The sequence below is a fragment of the Perna viridis genome, chromosome 4 (genome assembly GCF_037379345.1).
Source record: "Perna viridis isolate PV_CMFRI_1.1 ecotype Kerala chromosome 4, ASM3737934v1, whole genome shotgun sequence".
Classification (NCBI taxonomy): Eukaryota; Metazoa; Mollusca; class Bivalvia; order Mytilida; family Mytilidae; genus Perna; species Perna viridis.
This window is the reverse complement of record NC_142448.1, coordinates 38557240-38574353: the sequence shown is the minus strand read 5'-3', so window position 1 is coordinate 38574353 and position 17114 is coordinate 38557240. Positions and strand designations below refer to the sequence as shown.

The following is a 17114-nucleotide window of genomic DNA, read 5'->3' as shown; positions in this document are numbered from 1 at the left end:
TCATTTTGATGCTTACATTAGATTGATGTAAAATAATGAAAACAAATGTTCCGATGATTTCTAAGAGTTGTGTCCCTTACTGTAGATCTAACTCCTTTATGTCTTAAAAAATTTGGGTGTTAAAGAGATTTATATACCGTGTCATAAATATTGCCTATTAAATTGGCACAAATATTTTCGCAAGGGTTCTAGCTTCCCATGCTTCGACAAATTATGTTCAATAAGTTACATTTAGAATCCTTCTTTCATTGTTATTTCAACAAAACTTATCTTAAAAAAGAATTTGACTGCTTGTTTTGAAATTTTACAAACTTATATTGAATCTGACATTTATGATTCAATAAAGGTTTCAACAACAAACTTAATGATGGGTAAACATTTGGAAAAAAACAGCGACTAATCATTTGTTCTGATGATGGTAAACTATAAAAGTCAACAATGATACTTATTATAAACAACCATATTATCTTTTCAAAGATGTAAGATCCAATTTAAACTTAAGTAAAGGACGGTGACTTCTCAAGAGGTCGTTATAACCTCATACCAAACTTTAAGTACATAAAGTGTGATTTACACAGCCTGATAATAGAGTGTCTATTAACACAAAAATACTCCCTCGAAATAAAGCCATTAACATATAATTCAATATATAGAACTTTAGGAAAATACATAAACGTTTGTTGTTAGTGAAGTAACAGAATGCATTTTGAATAGATAAGACAGTTTCATGTGTATACGTGTAGTAATTGGAGATCTAACTACACCGAACTTTGGACATTTTTTTTCAATTAGGACAGATATTCGGATATACATTGAAATTGATATAATAAGACCATCGAAATAAAGTGTGAAATTTGTTTCTAAACATAATTCGAAATTAATTGAATAAACATTAAACCTGATGCTAAAATTGCAATTAAAAAACCGTTTAAAGTCTCAAAAAAATTCATTAATTTTCTACAGTTGTTGTTTATTCAATATTATTTTCGTCAAATTAAAAAAAATGGTATAAAAGTTAAATTTATTCCATATTATATATTGTAATTGCGTACTGTATTAAAAGAGTAAATCTTTTAATGGTTCGTGTTTTCCTATTCAGGTCAGGGGTCATTCTATATTTCATCAATCATGTAAAAACATATTCCGCGCAATCAAGTAAGATAATGATGGAAAGGTCAAACATTCGTTCTGGACTCAAACAAATACAGCGAGACCTGTTTAAACCTCTGCGAAGTTAAGTTTTATCATATAATTAATCTTAGTTACCTTTACAAAGATTTATCAATAGTATTGAGAAAAAATTCATCATACAGTCCGAATTGTAACTGAACATTGACATTTCTGATACTTTGTAATTATAATAAATCACACTTCTGTAATCGTGCATATTTTGCAAAATCATAAAATTATGTCATGGATTAAACTTACATGTACGTTCACATTTTTTTAATATATAAAGTTGATTTGAAATGATAAGTTGATATACCATGTATTTGTGCCAATAATATTCAACGACGCCAACAAATAATCGATTTTAAAGTATATAATACATTTTGCATTCATTCTAACTGAAACGACTATTGGCCTGTATTGGTTAGACACAAAATGGATCAAGTTTGATAAAAATCTTGTAAACACCAATGACATCATGTCTATAGTAGACAAATTTAAACAGATAGAAATACATTTACAAGCAAGATAGAAAGATTGTTATATATACGAGACATTTTGCAGTTTGAAGTAATAATGGTAGGCAAACTATTTTATTTAGTAATATAGTAAAAGTTACAATGCTAATTTAACCAGCGACTTTCTGTTTTTGTTTTAGTTTTGTTCGTTTTGTTTTGTTTTGTTTTTTTATTTCGTTTTTTTACATTGTTTCGCCTTTTCTTGATTTTTTCTAGTTCTTGCACTATTTCATTTTTATATCTAAAATAAGGGAAGAAAAAGATAAATGACAAGATGGTTTCCTCTTAAATAACTGGGATATTGTAGATGTATACCGTTTTTTAAAGGCTTGCCATGCTGCGCATATAACGTGAAACCCTAGACAATATGAAAACAAAAAACGCAACATCTGTTAAAATATATTTTCTTGTTAAGAACCTTTTTATAGCATGATCTACACTTAAATCTTAGTGAATGAAGGAAATAAAGAAGATTGATGAATTTGCATAGATAAATTTAATGGACATAGTTTGTTATTTTTTTTATATTTATACGCAAGCTTCTATAATATACTGCTTGTCATAATTTAATGTGTTACAAAAAATGAAACAGTTGTATTCATTCATGCATTTTAGGCAACGACTCGAGGATATTTAGTAATAGTTTTGGTGTGCGTCGTCGCCAAAAGAGCAGAGTGTGGTATGTAATTAGTGAGACCAGTTAAAAATGTCCCTACAAGGAAGAATAAACACATACAGAAAAATGTAAATTGCATTATACGACACCCTTACTAAACAAATGAAAAAGAGTTCTTTGAATAATTATATTGTATGAGTTGTCTCATTGAATGCTATATTCATTTTTAATATAATTATTGCTGAATACAGTACAGATCATTAGGATTCATATATTAAAACATTTCCGGATGTATGTTCATTTTTGATATAATTATTGTTGAATACAGTACAGATCATCAGGATTCATATATTAAAACATTTCCAGATGTTTATGCTGAATTTTATCTTGTAATTTCATTTTCTATTAAAACTGAAATAAAATCAGCCAAATTTCAAATATGACTTGGAAACATTTTTTTATCCTTTTGCTTTACAAGAGTACTATTAATCAAATAATGCGCAATTACATAATGGTGTACACGTGTTGTGAAGACTACCTTCTCATCAGCAGCATTAAAATCAAATACAACGGATGGTCTTAAATCCACCTCTATGAAGTTCAATTATGTTAATTACAAGTAACGAAGCCTTGATGTATTTTTTTATTGAATAACTGCAAGTATCGATGATTAGTATATGAAATATTTCGTGGTCAGACAAATTTAATCACTGAGTTGGTGGATATTTTTTGGGAAACTTTGGGAACTACAAGCATTACCATCTACCCAGTGGTTATCAAATACAAAAGTGCTAATTATACATTATTGATACTTGCACATGGTGTTCACGTGTTTCAGGGAGTACCTTCTCATCAGCAACATTTACATCAAATACAACAATGTATTAAAACGAATAGTACAGACTTTGGAAACCAGAAGTTATACTTTTTGGAAAACAAGCTACGAATCCTTGTTTTAAATAAAAAAATTATAAATATACCCATTTGAACACACACGTATTTAATATTGAAGAGAAAATATTCAAAGAAATTTAAAAAAAAATCGTCAATGTTGAATTATTAAATTTCCAGATCTGAACATGACATATAACAAAAAATCAATGAACCATGAAAACGACTTTTATATGTGACATTTTGCTTTTTGCATTTTCATTTTGAAGTTTTACAACAACATTTATAACAACGAAATATGTAACTATACCTAACATTTCTTAAATGTTTGCTGTTAGCTTCACGCAAAAAAGAAAATGTCGAGAATAAATCATAGCCACAACGAGACACATACTATAAACAGTCTCAATTTGGTTTGTGCTAATATGCCGTGACAATGTCCGAACAGAAGTGCCGACATGAACATTGACATTAATTAAATAAAACCAAAAAAATCTAACATTGTTAAAGGTCAGTTTTGTATTGCTTTAATTTCACGTTATTGCACAAAATATCCTATTTTTCAAAATTTGCCAAAAATAATGATAGTAATGATATTTTAATGTACTTTAGTCAAATGGTCTAACTATAGCCTTTACGTTGTGAGCATTTATCAATATGAAAAAAATCCAGGAAAGAAGGCATAGGCCCTGTATAAGAGATTTTTTCAAGGTGTATGAAAAACATTTCTGTGGGAATATTCTGGTTCTTTTTTTTTATTATTATTTAGACTTTTGTCTTTTGAAATAGTTTTTAGGCTTTCGATTGTATTTTTCAGTAAAAAAATAATAATTTGTATGGTTGAAGATATATATTTTACTATTTGGATTAAAACTGATTGAAAAAACTCTATACCATCTACACCAAACTGACAGGTAAACACTTGGCAATATTCAAAAAGAATAGGAAAGTCAATATATCAAATTGAATATCACAGACATTCGGATACAAGTGTAATGTATTTGACTTTCAATACATGCTTAACACGTTCCTCAACTACCGTTATTAATAGAAACAGGCTGCAGAACATTGCTACTGGGGAAAATTTAATTAATCAGTAGTTACAGATATTTTAATGATATAATGAAACTCTATCGTCTATAATATTTGGTTGATAATGGTAGTGAGAAGTAATGAGAAAGGCAGTAGTAATAGTATTATATTAAATTTCAAAATTCAAAATCGACCGAGATTTTAATGTATGAATTTTAGTTGCTCCTGGAGGAGACTGTTCAGGCGGAGAAACTTGCGATTCTCCTTCAACTTGTGTAAGTGATAAATGCACATGCCCAGATACCCATTTTCATAACACAGCACCAAATCCACAAGAATGTCTCCAACGTAAGTAATGTTTTTTTTTGTTATTTCTATTCTGTATATTGTTTTTATATGTTGAATGAATGAATGAATAAATGAATGGTTGTATGTATTCGGGAAAAGTATTCCCGTATGAATTTACCTGAGAATTGTGCGATCGTCGTATGTGTTTTTTTTTTATTAAAATGGAAAATAACCTATAACACAGAATATAATAACGCCCCGTAATTATAAATTTACGTATAACTGGCCTTGAGTGGTAGAATAAGTTCTTGACGATATCCGGTCATTTATTTTGTTTGCAATAAAGTTCACAAATATTTTTCAAAAAAAAAAAAAAAAAACAAACTCATTTTTTTCGAGTTGATCAAGACTAATTAAAAGCGTAAAATAAAAAAAAAACCCGCTTAATCATTCAAACATTTTTACATTAGTTCTTGTAATAAATGTCGAAGTTCTAATAACGTTATAGAAAATAATAGAAGATATAGCATTAACAGCAATTAGAGGCTGATTTCAGTCTGAACGTTGCAACCATCAATTATATGGATGAAATGCAAAAAAGTGACCGAAAGATTAGGTCACTTCAGCTTAAAACATGGTCATCTCCCTGATTATACCTGCGTATTTAAAACAATAAGATTGGTATAATATTGAAAGTTATTAGCGTTTTCGATCCCATCCATGAAATAAAAGGTAACTATAATAAAAGAGTAATCAAGGGAACCAAAATTCATGCAGAAACAGAACAAAATGTAACCATGAGACAAAGGCAAGACAGTGAAAAGAGACACACATTACAAAGAACAAATAGCAAAATAATTGCACATGAAACAACAAAAGCAAAATTAGAAACTCAGACTCCAATAAAAGCTGGGAGTAATCGTCCTCTGGTTTTCTAAAATCACCCACCGAGTTGCTTATAAAACTTCAAGTCCAGGTAAGATGAAAGAGGAAATGAAAACATTGATGTCTAACAAATAAGTTCTCATGGTGCTGATGGATACACCGTAACGATCCGAGGGCTCTCTCTTGCCTAACGTAAGGGGGTGATATGAAAATCCCATGTGCCTCACATAAATTGAAAATTGACAATATGGAATAAAAGGTCATCGCGTTTGTCGTATAGTTTGGTCAATTGTTTTCCTTGACTATCGATCTCATAGTGTGGCACAAAATATGAAGCTGACTACACATTGTCAGTAGTATCCTTTTTCTCAAGTTCTTTGGGGTAGATGCGATACATATAATCCCCGAAAGTAGAACTGTTTAACATAGAGTAAACTAATATCAAAATATATTGCTTAATAGTGTAAGTTGTTTTGGATCAGATTAGCTATAAATTTAGCCTTGTTAGTGAGACGAAATAGGTCAGCGAGAAGAGGAGCACAATTTTTCCCATTGCATTGCCAACTGTTTTTATTGAAAATGCGTCCACCACACTTGACAAATAAATTATCTAATAAACATTTCAGGATTTTGAAAACAACTTCTATTTAGAAGATTATTAGAATCGATTTTTTACAAAGTATGGTGAATCTCTACCAAGTACTACGTACTGCGTGTCTGTGTCTAGGTACACTGCCTATTTTGGAATAACAACGATGTAAAATGTATTGAAGTCGGAATTTTAACTGAGAATGGTGAATAAAAGTATAAAAATTGACAAATCATAGATTTTAATGCTATTTTCATACTGATAAAAATCTTGAATTGAACTCAATCAAAGCAAATACAAATTATTATGGGCTATTTTATCATTTCTCTCATGCGCAACATTAAGATCAAATATTAATCTGGATCACAACCATGTATCCTTTTGATATTAAAAGAATGCCTCAATTAATGTGTTTGTATGTGTTTTTTTAACTAGACAATTAGTTTGTTGACGGTCGTTGAAATTATTTATTTATGTTACAGTGCAGGCCTTAGGGGAGTCATGTTCCTCAGGTAATGACGGGGAATGCTCAGGAAATAATGTAAAATGCATTGCTAATACATGTGCATGTGAAAATACCTATTTTATAAATGGTGGAGATTGTGAACAAAGTAAATATATATTTTATTTAGCAGATTGATTCTGTATTGGATATGGAGATCTAGATTTAAAGTCATTAAATCTAGATTGACAATTACTAATCTAAAAATAATACGATAATCTAAATCTATATTCTTACTGAACTGTCAAATAGATTTGCCCGCATATATTAAGTAGCATTATTTATAAGAATCAGGGGGAAAATGCTGCAAAACCCATCAAAATCACTTATATTTCTTATTCAAAATCAGTTACAGACAACAAAACAAGTCGTAGGTTTTCCTTTTGAGATAAAATTCATATTCCCGACATGCGGACCAACATTTGTCAACATTTATCTCCCTTTGGAGCAGGTGTCTATTCGGAACACCCTGTAAATTTTAGAAACACCGTTGTGTTTGTCTGCTGGGAATTTCATTTTCATTCGAGTTACCTCTTCTTTCTGCACCCGAATCCGAACATCGATTAGAGAGACTTCGAAATTATACCTGCTCTTACGGGAGGTAACTCTGCAAAAAAACAGGATAAAATATGGCTGCATCCCGAGCTCCGCAAGTAGGGAATAGATTGAACATGAAATAAGCACTTATAATTCTTAATTTGTATTGATTAAGTTGAGTATAGTGTTAAAATAATGTGTGGATTTTTCAAAAGTACAGATCTGAATACAGAAAAGACCACGGTTACGCAAAAAATAGCATCTGTAGACCTAAAAAAACTTAATCATTCAGCGAGTTCTTCTATACTATGAATCAAGACTACAATGGGCAGTGTCTGAATCTTATATGGACTGGTATTTAAATTTTTAAAAATGACTTTCTACAACCTTGCAAATTATCTCTTTAATCGTTAATCGTGAAATTGATGCCCTGTAATTTGCAATAGTGTCCAATGAAATTCAACGTTACAACACATATAGCACAAGAATATTAAATAGTATTTTCCACATGATATTATATCTTAAATGAACGAAAATATTGATTAAAATTAAAATCTCCAATTAAAATACGATACATATTGAATAAGGTTGATTTGTATGCGATTTGTCTTTGTTTCTTTCTTCTTTCGTATAAGAAGAATCGTGCGTAATATTAACGGGACAATGTCATCATTCAAAAAGTCGTATTTTTAAAACAAAGATTGTCATAAATATGCCCTCAGAGTCCGAAGCGGATATTGAAACTACGACTGTCATTTTATTCTTCTAGATTCAAAATGAGTAGGATATGTCAATACAATTTACTTGCAGAGTAATACAAGGAAACCCATGCCTTTCAAATATCTGATTTAACACCCCAGATATCAGTTTTAGTTATAATATTTGGTACCGGAAGTCAGGTTCAGATTATTGAAATATTTAGAATAGGAAAAGGAGTTCAATTATATTAAGCATTAAACGTAATAATTGTTTTTAGTGTTTATTTGGAAATTGTTGTAATATGTACCGTCCAGTTGAAAACAGTGCAGTTAGAGTGGTTTTTATTTTTAAGGGAAAATCATAATTTTACGATAAAAAATGGTATGCATAACATGTTAATACAATATTTGATAATTTGGCGACGATATGATTTTAATCTTATTAACGTTTGTCTTCTACGCGTATTCCGTGCGTGCTTGTTCTAAATCACATTGATGACATATTGCAACATTTTAATGTCATGAAATTATATCGAAAATAAATTTTGATGCTTTATCTACCGCTCCTGTGAAAGCTGATCAAAAGCATGACCGTCCTATATATCATAAAAACAAATTGTGTAATTTAGTTTACGTAGAATCCAATGATCAAAGGAATGGCCGTCTTAATGGTATGTAATTTTTTTTTTTAATTCAATTTGCCTAAAACGGCGTCGGTTGGGAAACACCTGTATACGACATAAATAGCAAGAGTAATGTTACAATTGTATAGTGCAATTGTCAGGCCAGGATGAAGGAAGGTGTTGGTTAAATAATTTCAGCCACAAACGCATTATTTTATCGTTAATTTTACGTTTTGACCAAAGTATTTTGATAATTCTCCATATGTAAATAAATAAATGTCAACAAATAATGTCTCAAAGTTTTTTTGTAATCTATCACTCACAATGTACATCAACAAACATATTTTATTTGATATATTGCAATTGATTTGTATAGTTCAGTCCATCTCCTGTGATTGATGTATAGAATTTGATCCACACATTAATAATGCAGGACGAATAGTGTTTAAATCATTTGTAACTGATTATCAGAGTGAGATATTCTTATTTTTATTAAAAAATGGTCATATGGTAGTCATTTGTGTACTTTAAATGGTGAAGAGAGCACTTTCAAATAACAATTTCAATTTTACAATTACAAAGCAATGTCCATGTCCGGTTCTGTAAACACAATATGTGCTTATTAAGATGAAAATACCAATACCGTCGTCTATGGACCGAGCAGTCAATTTGTCATGACAAAATGCACTAAATACGCAACCATTGAATATAACATCATATTTTTGTAAAATGTTTCATTTTGCCATAGGGATAACACCGGGAAACTCTTGTACTGGTAATGATTGTGTGGCAAATGCCGTCTGCAATACTAACTGCCAGTGTAATACTAACTATCAGACCTCAGGAGATGGCAATTCATGTGTAGCAGGTATGGTATTATGATTAGTAATTAAGATGATAAGTTTCTATCTGCTTTACGTTTGCTATCGCTTTCTTTTAAGATTAAATCGACGGATGATCTATAAAATAAAAGTACTCTTACTCTACCGATACACCTGGTCAAATTTCCATCCATTTTGTGTGTCTTCTTTCTGTGTATAGTCGTTATTCTTAAATAATGTTTTTTTTTCTCTAATATTGGCGCTCGAATCGTGGTTCTGTTGATTACAATATCGCAAACGATGTGTTGTATTGTTTTTCCGTAGTAATCGGGTATTCATGAAATGGGCTATTAAGCTTTTTATGATTAAAGCTATGTTGAACGAAGAAATACATTCAAACCATTAAATATATCTTGTTTAGGTTTTCATTTATTTTTTTTAATTGTTTGTCGGTATCATACTTCATCGTACTAAATATGTTAATGTTAAGTTTGTGTTCGTTTGTATGCAAAAATCATTGAGTTATATTAAACCCCTTTTATGTTGTGATTCCTTTTCGAAGTCGTCACCTAATAAAACTTATCACTAAACCACTTTTTTTCTAGTTGATGAAGCTTCCTTATCTATAGGTAACGTGGTTTTGGTTATTTGCGCAGTGTTTTCTGTACTTGCGTAAGACATGTATTATTTTATATCATTCATTTCTATATATTGCAAAAAAGTGATACTAATAATGCTAAAAAATGAAAATAAGTAAAAAAATCACCGGTGTTTGGTTGTTGTGAAGATTGAGATTTAATCTCTACGTATACGCAAAAGATCAATCAGGAAAAAATACAACAAAGAAAAAAAAACATGAAGGATGAATATAAATGAATAAACATTACAGGAGAAGGTAGATGTGTCACTTGAATTCTGGTACTTAAATTTTGAAGTTGATCAGCAAATTTGAAGAAATCACAGACCAACCGGTCAGATCTAATCTGTGTCTTGTAAAAGAAACTGTTATATTACCCAAGAGCTCATTTTGTGTTGAGTCACAAGAACACGTAGTTTGGAAGGATGGGAAAAGCCAAACCTGTAGAAGTTGATACCATTAAACTTTTTAAGATTCTTGCCGACTATTTGCAGAAGTTGAAAGCATACAACCTTCAATGGGTTTATTTTATACTTATCCTTCAAAGCAATTCTGTCAATCTTAGTACATTCAAACATTAGAATGGTCATAAATGATTTCAAAGCAAGAAACATATAATACAGTCTTCGCCTATTTCGATTTGATATCTATGTCTGAAAATCTTAACATCGATATTTAGTTTGCAGACATGTGAATTTTCTAAAACAAATCATTTTTTAAAAATTTTATAATCAAGCCTTTATCATTGCCTTTAACCTGTAAATTGATAGCTTCCAATGCCAGTTTATGTACCAGTTATAATTTTTGTATTCTATGTTTTAATATTTCGATTTTATTAGCGTTTCTTTTTGTTATAACATATGTATGTACATTGAACGATTCACCTTGAAGGTTTGTGTGTTTAAATTCATTAAGTCTTTTGTGATGTCACATTTATTTGAATTAATTATCAGCACACGCTTCAGTATTTGAGTTTTTAGTAATTAAAAACACATTGCTTTTTTGTTAGATTGGCACTTCAAACCATAGAAGTGTTATATCAGTTGTCACAAAATAATCTATAATGTTCAATTAAATTGTCGCGTTTAAACAAAAAAAAATGTTTAGTTTTGATTGTGACAGAAATGAAATGTACAGAGAACAATAAGAAATAGTTAGTTTCAAAGAAACAACAAATGAGATTAGGTGTGTTGACTACGGAAACAGGTTGGAAGCATAACTAGTTAACACAACTACAAATTTCATTTTAAATCTGACGCGCGAATTCAGTTAAGTAGGAACTCATTGTGGTAAAGCCTCACAAGCAATACGTCGTCCAGGTATTTCAGTCATAAAACAGATACAGATACAGATACGGATTAGAAAAATATAAATAAGGCTAAATGAAGTAGTGCACTATGCTAGTTTGCTTGACAAAACGTTATATATTTTGTAGAAAAGAGCACTTACTCAAAACCCTTAACTTTTAAAAGTATATACAAGTAAAAAACAAGTTACAATCCAAAATTGTTCGTCATCTGCTGATTATAAAAGAAAGTTCGTGGAGAACAAAATACCACCAGATGTCGCAAATATGACATGGCATTGCAAAGTGAAAACATCTGCCTCAGTCGAATCATTATGATTACATATATTTTCAATAAAACGAATTGTTTCAGCTTTCGTAAACCTTTTAAAAATGACAGAAGATAAGGTGCAAAAAAGAAAAAAATGTGGTAACATCTTACACTTCCAAAATGTGGTTTTTAAACATACATTTTTATACTTGCCCAAACATCTAAATCATTTCGATTTTTGCAAATAGCAGCAAATACCTACTTATTGATGGGTCAACCTATTGTGAACCATTGTTCTGACTATCAATTAAACCAGTTGTCACTTATTTTGAGGGTTTTGATTTTTTAAGCAGTAGACTTGGCTGATTTGACTTCGATCACGCGCTCTCAAGACAAGCACGCTACAACATGACTATCAGGGTGTTACGATAAAACGTACTGCGATTACAGATTTTAAGGCAATATTGATAATATTCAATATTCCTTTCTCAACCGGCAAACTACTATTCTGTGCATCGTACTGTCTCTATTGCAATGCCATGGTTTAACAAAATCATGCCCTTAGATAAAATTAAATTTGTAAGAATAAGATTGTTGTAAGCAAAATTGTATAAGTATCTTTTAATATACAGACAACCTTGGTAGCTCGAACTCCAAGGGACCATTATGTTGTTTCACGAAACTGAAGTTAGTATATTTCAAGATTTGTTTTCGGTCCCTGTCCGAGTTCGACTTCATTGTTAGAAATTGCGCACTTTCTACGAAGGTTTGTTAGTCCGTGAAATCCCGGGTGTTTGAGCCGTCCCAGCGAGATACGTTCGACTGTATCAAGATATTGCAAATACAAAATTTGCTGCTGAGTATTAAAAAATTTTTCAAAACTTTTAACTTCTATACTCACAGCTGCCAAAGAGGCTACCTAGTCCTTGCTACTCCCGTAGTAGTTTCAATTCAATGTGGATCCTAAAAAAAATCGTCAGATATTCTTGAGACCCTTAATTCAAGATTATTATCAGAATATAATAGCATTAAAACTTATGATTTTTCAACTCAAAATACTTCAATTCTCCATACTTAGTTGTTAAAATCCCGACTTAAAAACATTATACATCGTTGTTTCTCAAAATAATGGAATTTTTTATCGACAACATAATTGCCCAATGTGATTGACGCGTTTTTCAACAAAACGTCGGCATTTCAATGGGAACAAATTGTGTTCCTTTACTTGCAGATCTATTCCTTTACTCTTATTAGGCTGACTTTATAGTTGATGTGATCCGAAAGAAAGAATATCGTTTAGTTAAATCCTTTGATCTCAGTTTCGCTATGTAGATGATGTATTATCTTTAAAGAATCCTGGTTTCGGGGATTTGATACATTGATTACTATCTCAGAGAACTTGAGATAATGGATACTGCAGACAGTGTAAATACAGCCTCATCATCAGAGATCGATGTTACAGGAATACTATTGATCTAAAATTACAACAAACTTGACTTTTCAATTAGAATTGTCAACTTTCCTTTCATTTGTGGCAACATCCCTTCAGCACCTGCATACGGAGTTTTTTTTATATCACAACTCATGCATTATGCCTGAGCCCTCGGATCGTTACGGTGTATTCATCTGCACGATGAGAACCTATTTGTCAAATATGTGACAGTTTTTATTTCCTCTTTCGTCTTACCTAGACTTGTGTAAGACTTTTTGTATTGCGCTAGACTTCCTACAACAAGGCTTCTGAAATAGATTTCTGTTGCAGAAGATTATAGTCATCAATACAGAAGTTTTATGGCCCTCATCATGAACTCGTGGATCGTTACGGTGTATCTATCTACACCATGAAAACTGATTTGTACATTCTTTTCGAATTTCTTAAATAGCACAGGACGCTTAACCTACCGGTGCACCTGGTCTATGCTCACTTTTTAGTGGAGTCCGGGTTGCTCATTTGCTTTTGTTACTTTGCATGTATTATTTTAGTTACTTTATGCTCTTTGTCGTAATTTTCTTTTTTCCATATCTGGTCTTTGTCCCTTGATTCCATTCTTTTGATTTCCGCTAGAATCTTGGTTTCATTGATTCTCTATAAAAAAAATATGTTTTTACAAATGATGTGAATCCTAATTAAAACAAGATATTTAATTATTGTTTTTCGTACAAAAGTTTTGCCTGTGTTATGGATTGATTACTGGAGTTGCTAAGAAAACAATTCCTATATGGCTTAATATGTGATGTGTTTTACTCTATTGTAACGGTAATTTGAAAGAAAATCTGTAATCATACTTAAGGTAGGAGTTACGTAAATGAACGCCCCTAGCGGATAACGGGAAAAACGTTGTTGTCGTTACTATGCGAGTTATTTCCCTTTGACCACAGACTAAAAAATGTTCAACGGCAATCGAAATTCCCGTGAATATTTCGTTCGTTAATTGTATTATACTACATAACATAACCTACGGGAAAAGAGAGACCAAAAGATGTTCACGAGAAAGAAAAAATGAATGCACACGAGTGTAATAACGACAATTTGGAATGGAGACAGGCCATGATAGAAGAGTTGTAGACATCTGACAGATATGCTGAAAGGGTGTAAAAACTGTATATGATTCTCCTCTATTCTGGCATAATTGCAAATCTGAGCAAAGATATGGTTTTGGGAGCACTCTTCATGAAAAAAAAGCAATTTGGAAAATTCCTCCAATTAAAAATAAATGACCAGTCATGTTTCTACGAACAAAATATACATGAAAACAAGTTAGACGAACGATAAGTTAAATCATTTGTATGGAAAGAGTGCGTTACATTTGTGTGAACATACAACAAATGCGCGTAAAAATAATAATAAAAAAAAACAAAGAGAAAAAGAAAGAGGAAAGGATTGAAAGCAGCTGCGCTGATATATCTTGCCAAAGAGCCATACAAAAGGAAATATCCCAGATTAAGTACCGTTTACAAAATGTTGTAGGATTAAACAGTTATTTTCGGTCGTTAAAGCATAAATGAACGGATCTCTCCACTCCCAAACATTACATGAACGGCCATAGGCCGATCATTGAGTTTGGAATCTCCGAGAATAGGAGACAGAAAACCATGCAATGAAAAGCTGTTATCATCACGTATTTCCATCAAGATTGTTACGAGTACATGTAGCTATACGTATAGTGGACGGTAGAACATAATTAGAATTGGTATGTGCTACAATAAACTGATTGGATTAGGACATAATTATACGTAATTGGTAATTCACCGGTATTTCTATGTCCCATTTCCCCTCATGACGGGGAATAAATTCACTGTAATATAATCCATAAAATCAGTATCTCAATTCTAAGGCACCTATTGTGTAATACTTCAGAGGATTTCCCAGCTTTCCTATCACTGTCAGCTGGTGTCTCCTTCAGTAAAAATACGATGACTTCATTAAATATCACGCCTACCAAATATCACATCTGTTCATTATGCTTTTTTATCATTTAGGCCATACAATAATGCAGCGGTCATGTATCCATTTTTGTTTTTGAATTTTGAAGGCATCTTTTTTTTCGATACAAATACGTGTAATAAAATAAATGAATATACAGAAAATGCATTCGTAAAATATAGCAATCTGAAATAAAATTGTTAAACAATGCTATATTTGTAAATCGCCTTCTTCTTGAAAAACCTTCCGGTATTCTATTTCCCTTTTCCAACATCTTTGAATTCATTTGAAGCTGAAGAAAAAACTCTGTCCATGGCCTTCCGTTTCACTCCGTTTCCGTTTCACTAATTTTGCTACACGTACTATAGATGAAACAAGTGTCGCAGCAAGCCTAGCGTTTCATTTACAACCGAATAAATGTAAAGATATGTGACATCGCCGAAATACATTTGGACGTTACTGAAAAAAAAAAACGAAAAAAAAGGTAAGTATTCCCACTTTAGGAGAGCATGACGGGTTAACGAGTCCCGTTGTCAAGTGATTTTTCTACATCTTTTGATAGCTATTAAAGATGATCATGTATACAAAGTAACAAAAGCAAAAGATCAACTCGGAGTTCACTAAAAAATGGGAGCATGTACCAGATGCACCGGTATTGTAAGCGTCCTCAGCTTTTCTAGAAACATCCGCCGAGTTGCTCATAAAAGGTCAAGTCCGGGGTAGACGAAAGAGGAAAGGAAAACTATGACACATTTAACAAATCCGCTTTCATGGCGCAGATGGATACACCGTAGCGATCCATGAGTTCATGATGACGACCATAAAACTTCTGTAGTGATAGCTTCAATTTGTAGCAACATAACCCTGCTCCAGAAGCCTATTTGTTTGAATTCTAGCGCGATACAAAAAGTCTGCGTAGTTGTGGTAAGCTCTGGCATAACGTATGAGTTGTGATATGAACACTCCATACGCAGGTGCTGGAAGGATTTTGCCACATTCTGAATGAAAAGTCATCACGTTTGTCGTAAAGTTTGGTCAAAAGTTTTACCTTCGATTTCTAATTGTAGGACAGGATATGAGGCTGACATCTAAATTCATTTTCAGCATTTTAATTGTTATAATTAAGTATAGCTTTAAAATTTAGAATCCGTTACCAAGGGTAACGTGCACAAGATACATGTTTATTAAATAATTTTGTTTACTTTTTATAGGAAAATATTGACTTACAAAAGATGTGTAATTAATGGCAGTCTTGCACCTTTGTATCCGAGATTCAAGAACTAGAGTTACTGAAAAAAATAGCTTAGAAAGCTTGTGCTAAATGAGAGGAACATTTTGGTATATGATATGATATGTTACTGCGGCATATAGAGATTTCCCTAGACCAATTTAGCATGCATATGGTGCTGCACCATGCCTTCATCTACTAGCACCAGTCTACCGTCATCATGAATTTTACAATGTGCCCCCAGGTGGCCAAACTCAACTTTTAAGTTATAAGATTAATTAAATTATTTTCAAATAATCTGCATGTTAACATGTACTCCTATTGTGTTGACACTCATTTATGATACTTTTACAATACATGTTGTGCGAGTTACCTAAGTATTGGTTGGAAAATATCCTGGTTTATGAGATGTATTTTGACCCTAATGTTCATTTCTCCATTGGCTGTTGAAATAGGAACGAATATTCCTTATTTATATTACCCCATGAAGAATTTGGGTCCCTCTCTTTCCTAAGACGACACTGTTCATCGTATAACCCCCATCCATAACCGATTAGATCTTTTATCAGCAATCTGTCATATTCCTAAATTTTTTCCAGCATTACACTGAATATCATGAATGCAAAGGTCCAATCCTCATTTTCTTGAAAGTTCTCTCTTTAGTTTGTTCAAGGACTAGTTTAGAAATATTTATTTTTATATTTCCCCGATTCCATATGGACCACTCTTCGTGGCTTAAGAGGAATGGACAAGTCGATATATATGTATTTACCTGCCACGTAATTTCTTCAATTTTAAATGGAACCTACATTATCGAGAAAACTTGGTTGCTGGGATGGGGTGAACTCCTCTATGTCAAGTCCGTGAATAAATTAACGGTGATTTCAATCGACATTTAAATTGGGAATTCAATATCATGGGTGAGCGAACTAGTCTCGGGCTCCCACCTCTCCGTCGGCCTTTTCTTGGTCAGTTTGCACGACTCTGATCGATCCTCCCTCTTTTTCCATTCCACTCTTTCTGGGCACGTTGATTTCCGCTTTAGCATATTGACGAAGTTGTTCAAAGATTATGCACGTGGTGTAGCTTATGAGTGTAT

At 32.0% G+C, this 17114-nt stretch overlaps 1 protein-coding gene across 6 annotated transcripts; it reads left to right on the top strand.

Annotated features, from left to right (window-relative positions):
- Positions 1-1581: 1581 nt before the first annotated feature.
- On the top strand, positions 1582-16387 carry LOC148620009 (uncharacterized). Of its 6 annotated transcripts, none has more exons than XM_088580493.1 (7): positions 1582-1749; positions 2304-2367; positions 4447-4575; positions 6472-6600; positions 9098-9217; positions 9776-9842; positions 15999-16387. In XM_088580493.1, the coding sequence occupies exons 1-7, from the start codon at positions 1747-1749 to the stop codon at positions 16069-16071; spliced, it is 585 nt and encodes a 194-aa protein (XP_088436619.1). In that variant the 5' UTR covers positions 1582-1746; the 3' UTR covers positions 16072-16387. The 6 variants fall into 6 exon arrangements, with proteins under 6 accessions (XP_088436619.1, XP_088436625.1, XP_088436623.1 ...); XM_088580497.1 differs by lacking the exon at positions 15999-16387 and adding an exon at positions 10106-11689 and having other exon boundaries at positions 1584-1749; positions 9776-9799; XM_088580495.1 differs by lacking the exon at positions 15999-16387 and adding an exon at positions 10106-11689 and having other exon boundaries at positions 1584-1749.
- Positions 16388-17114: the final 727 nt, after the last annotated feature.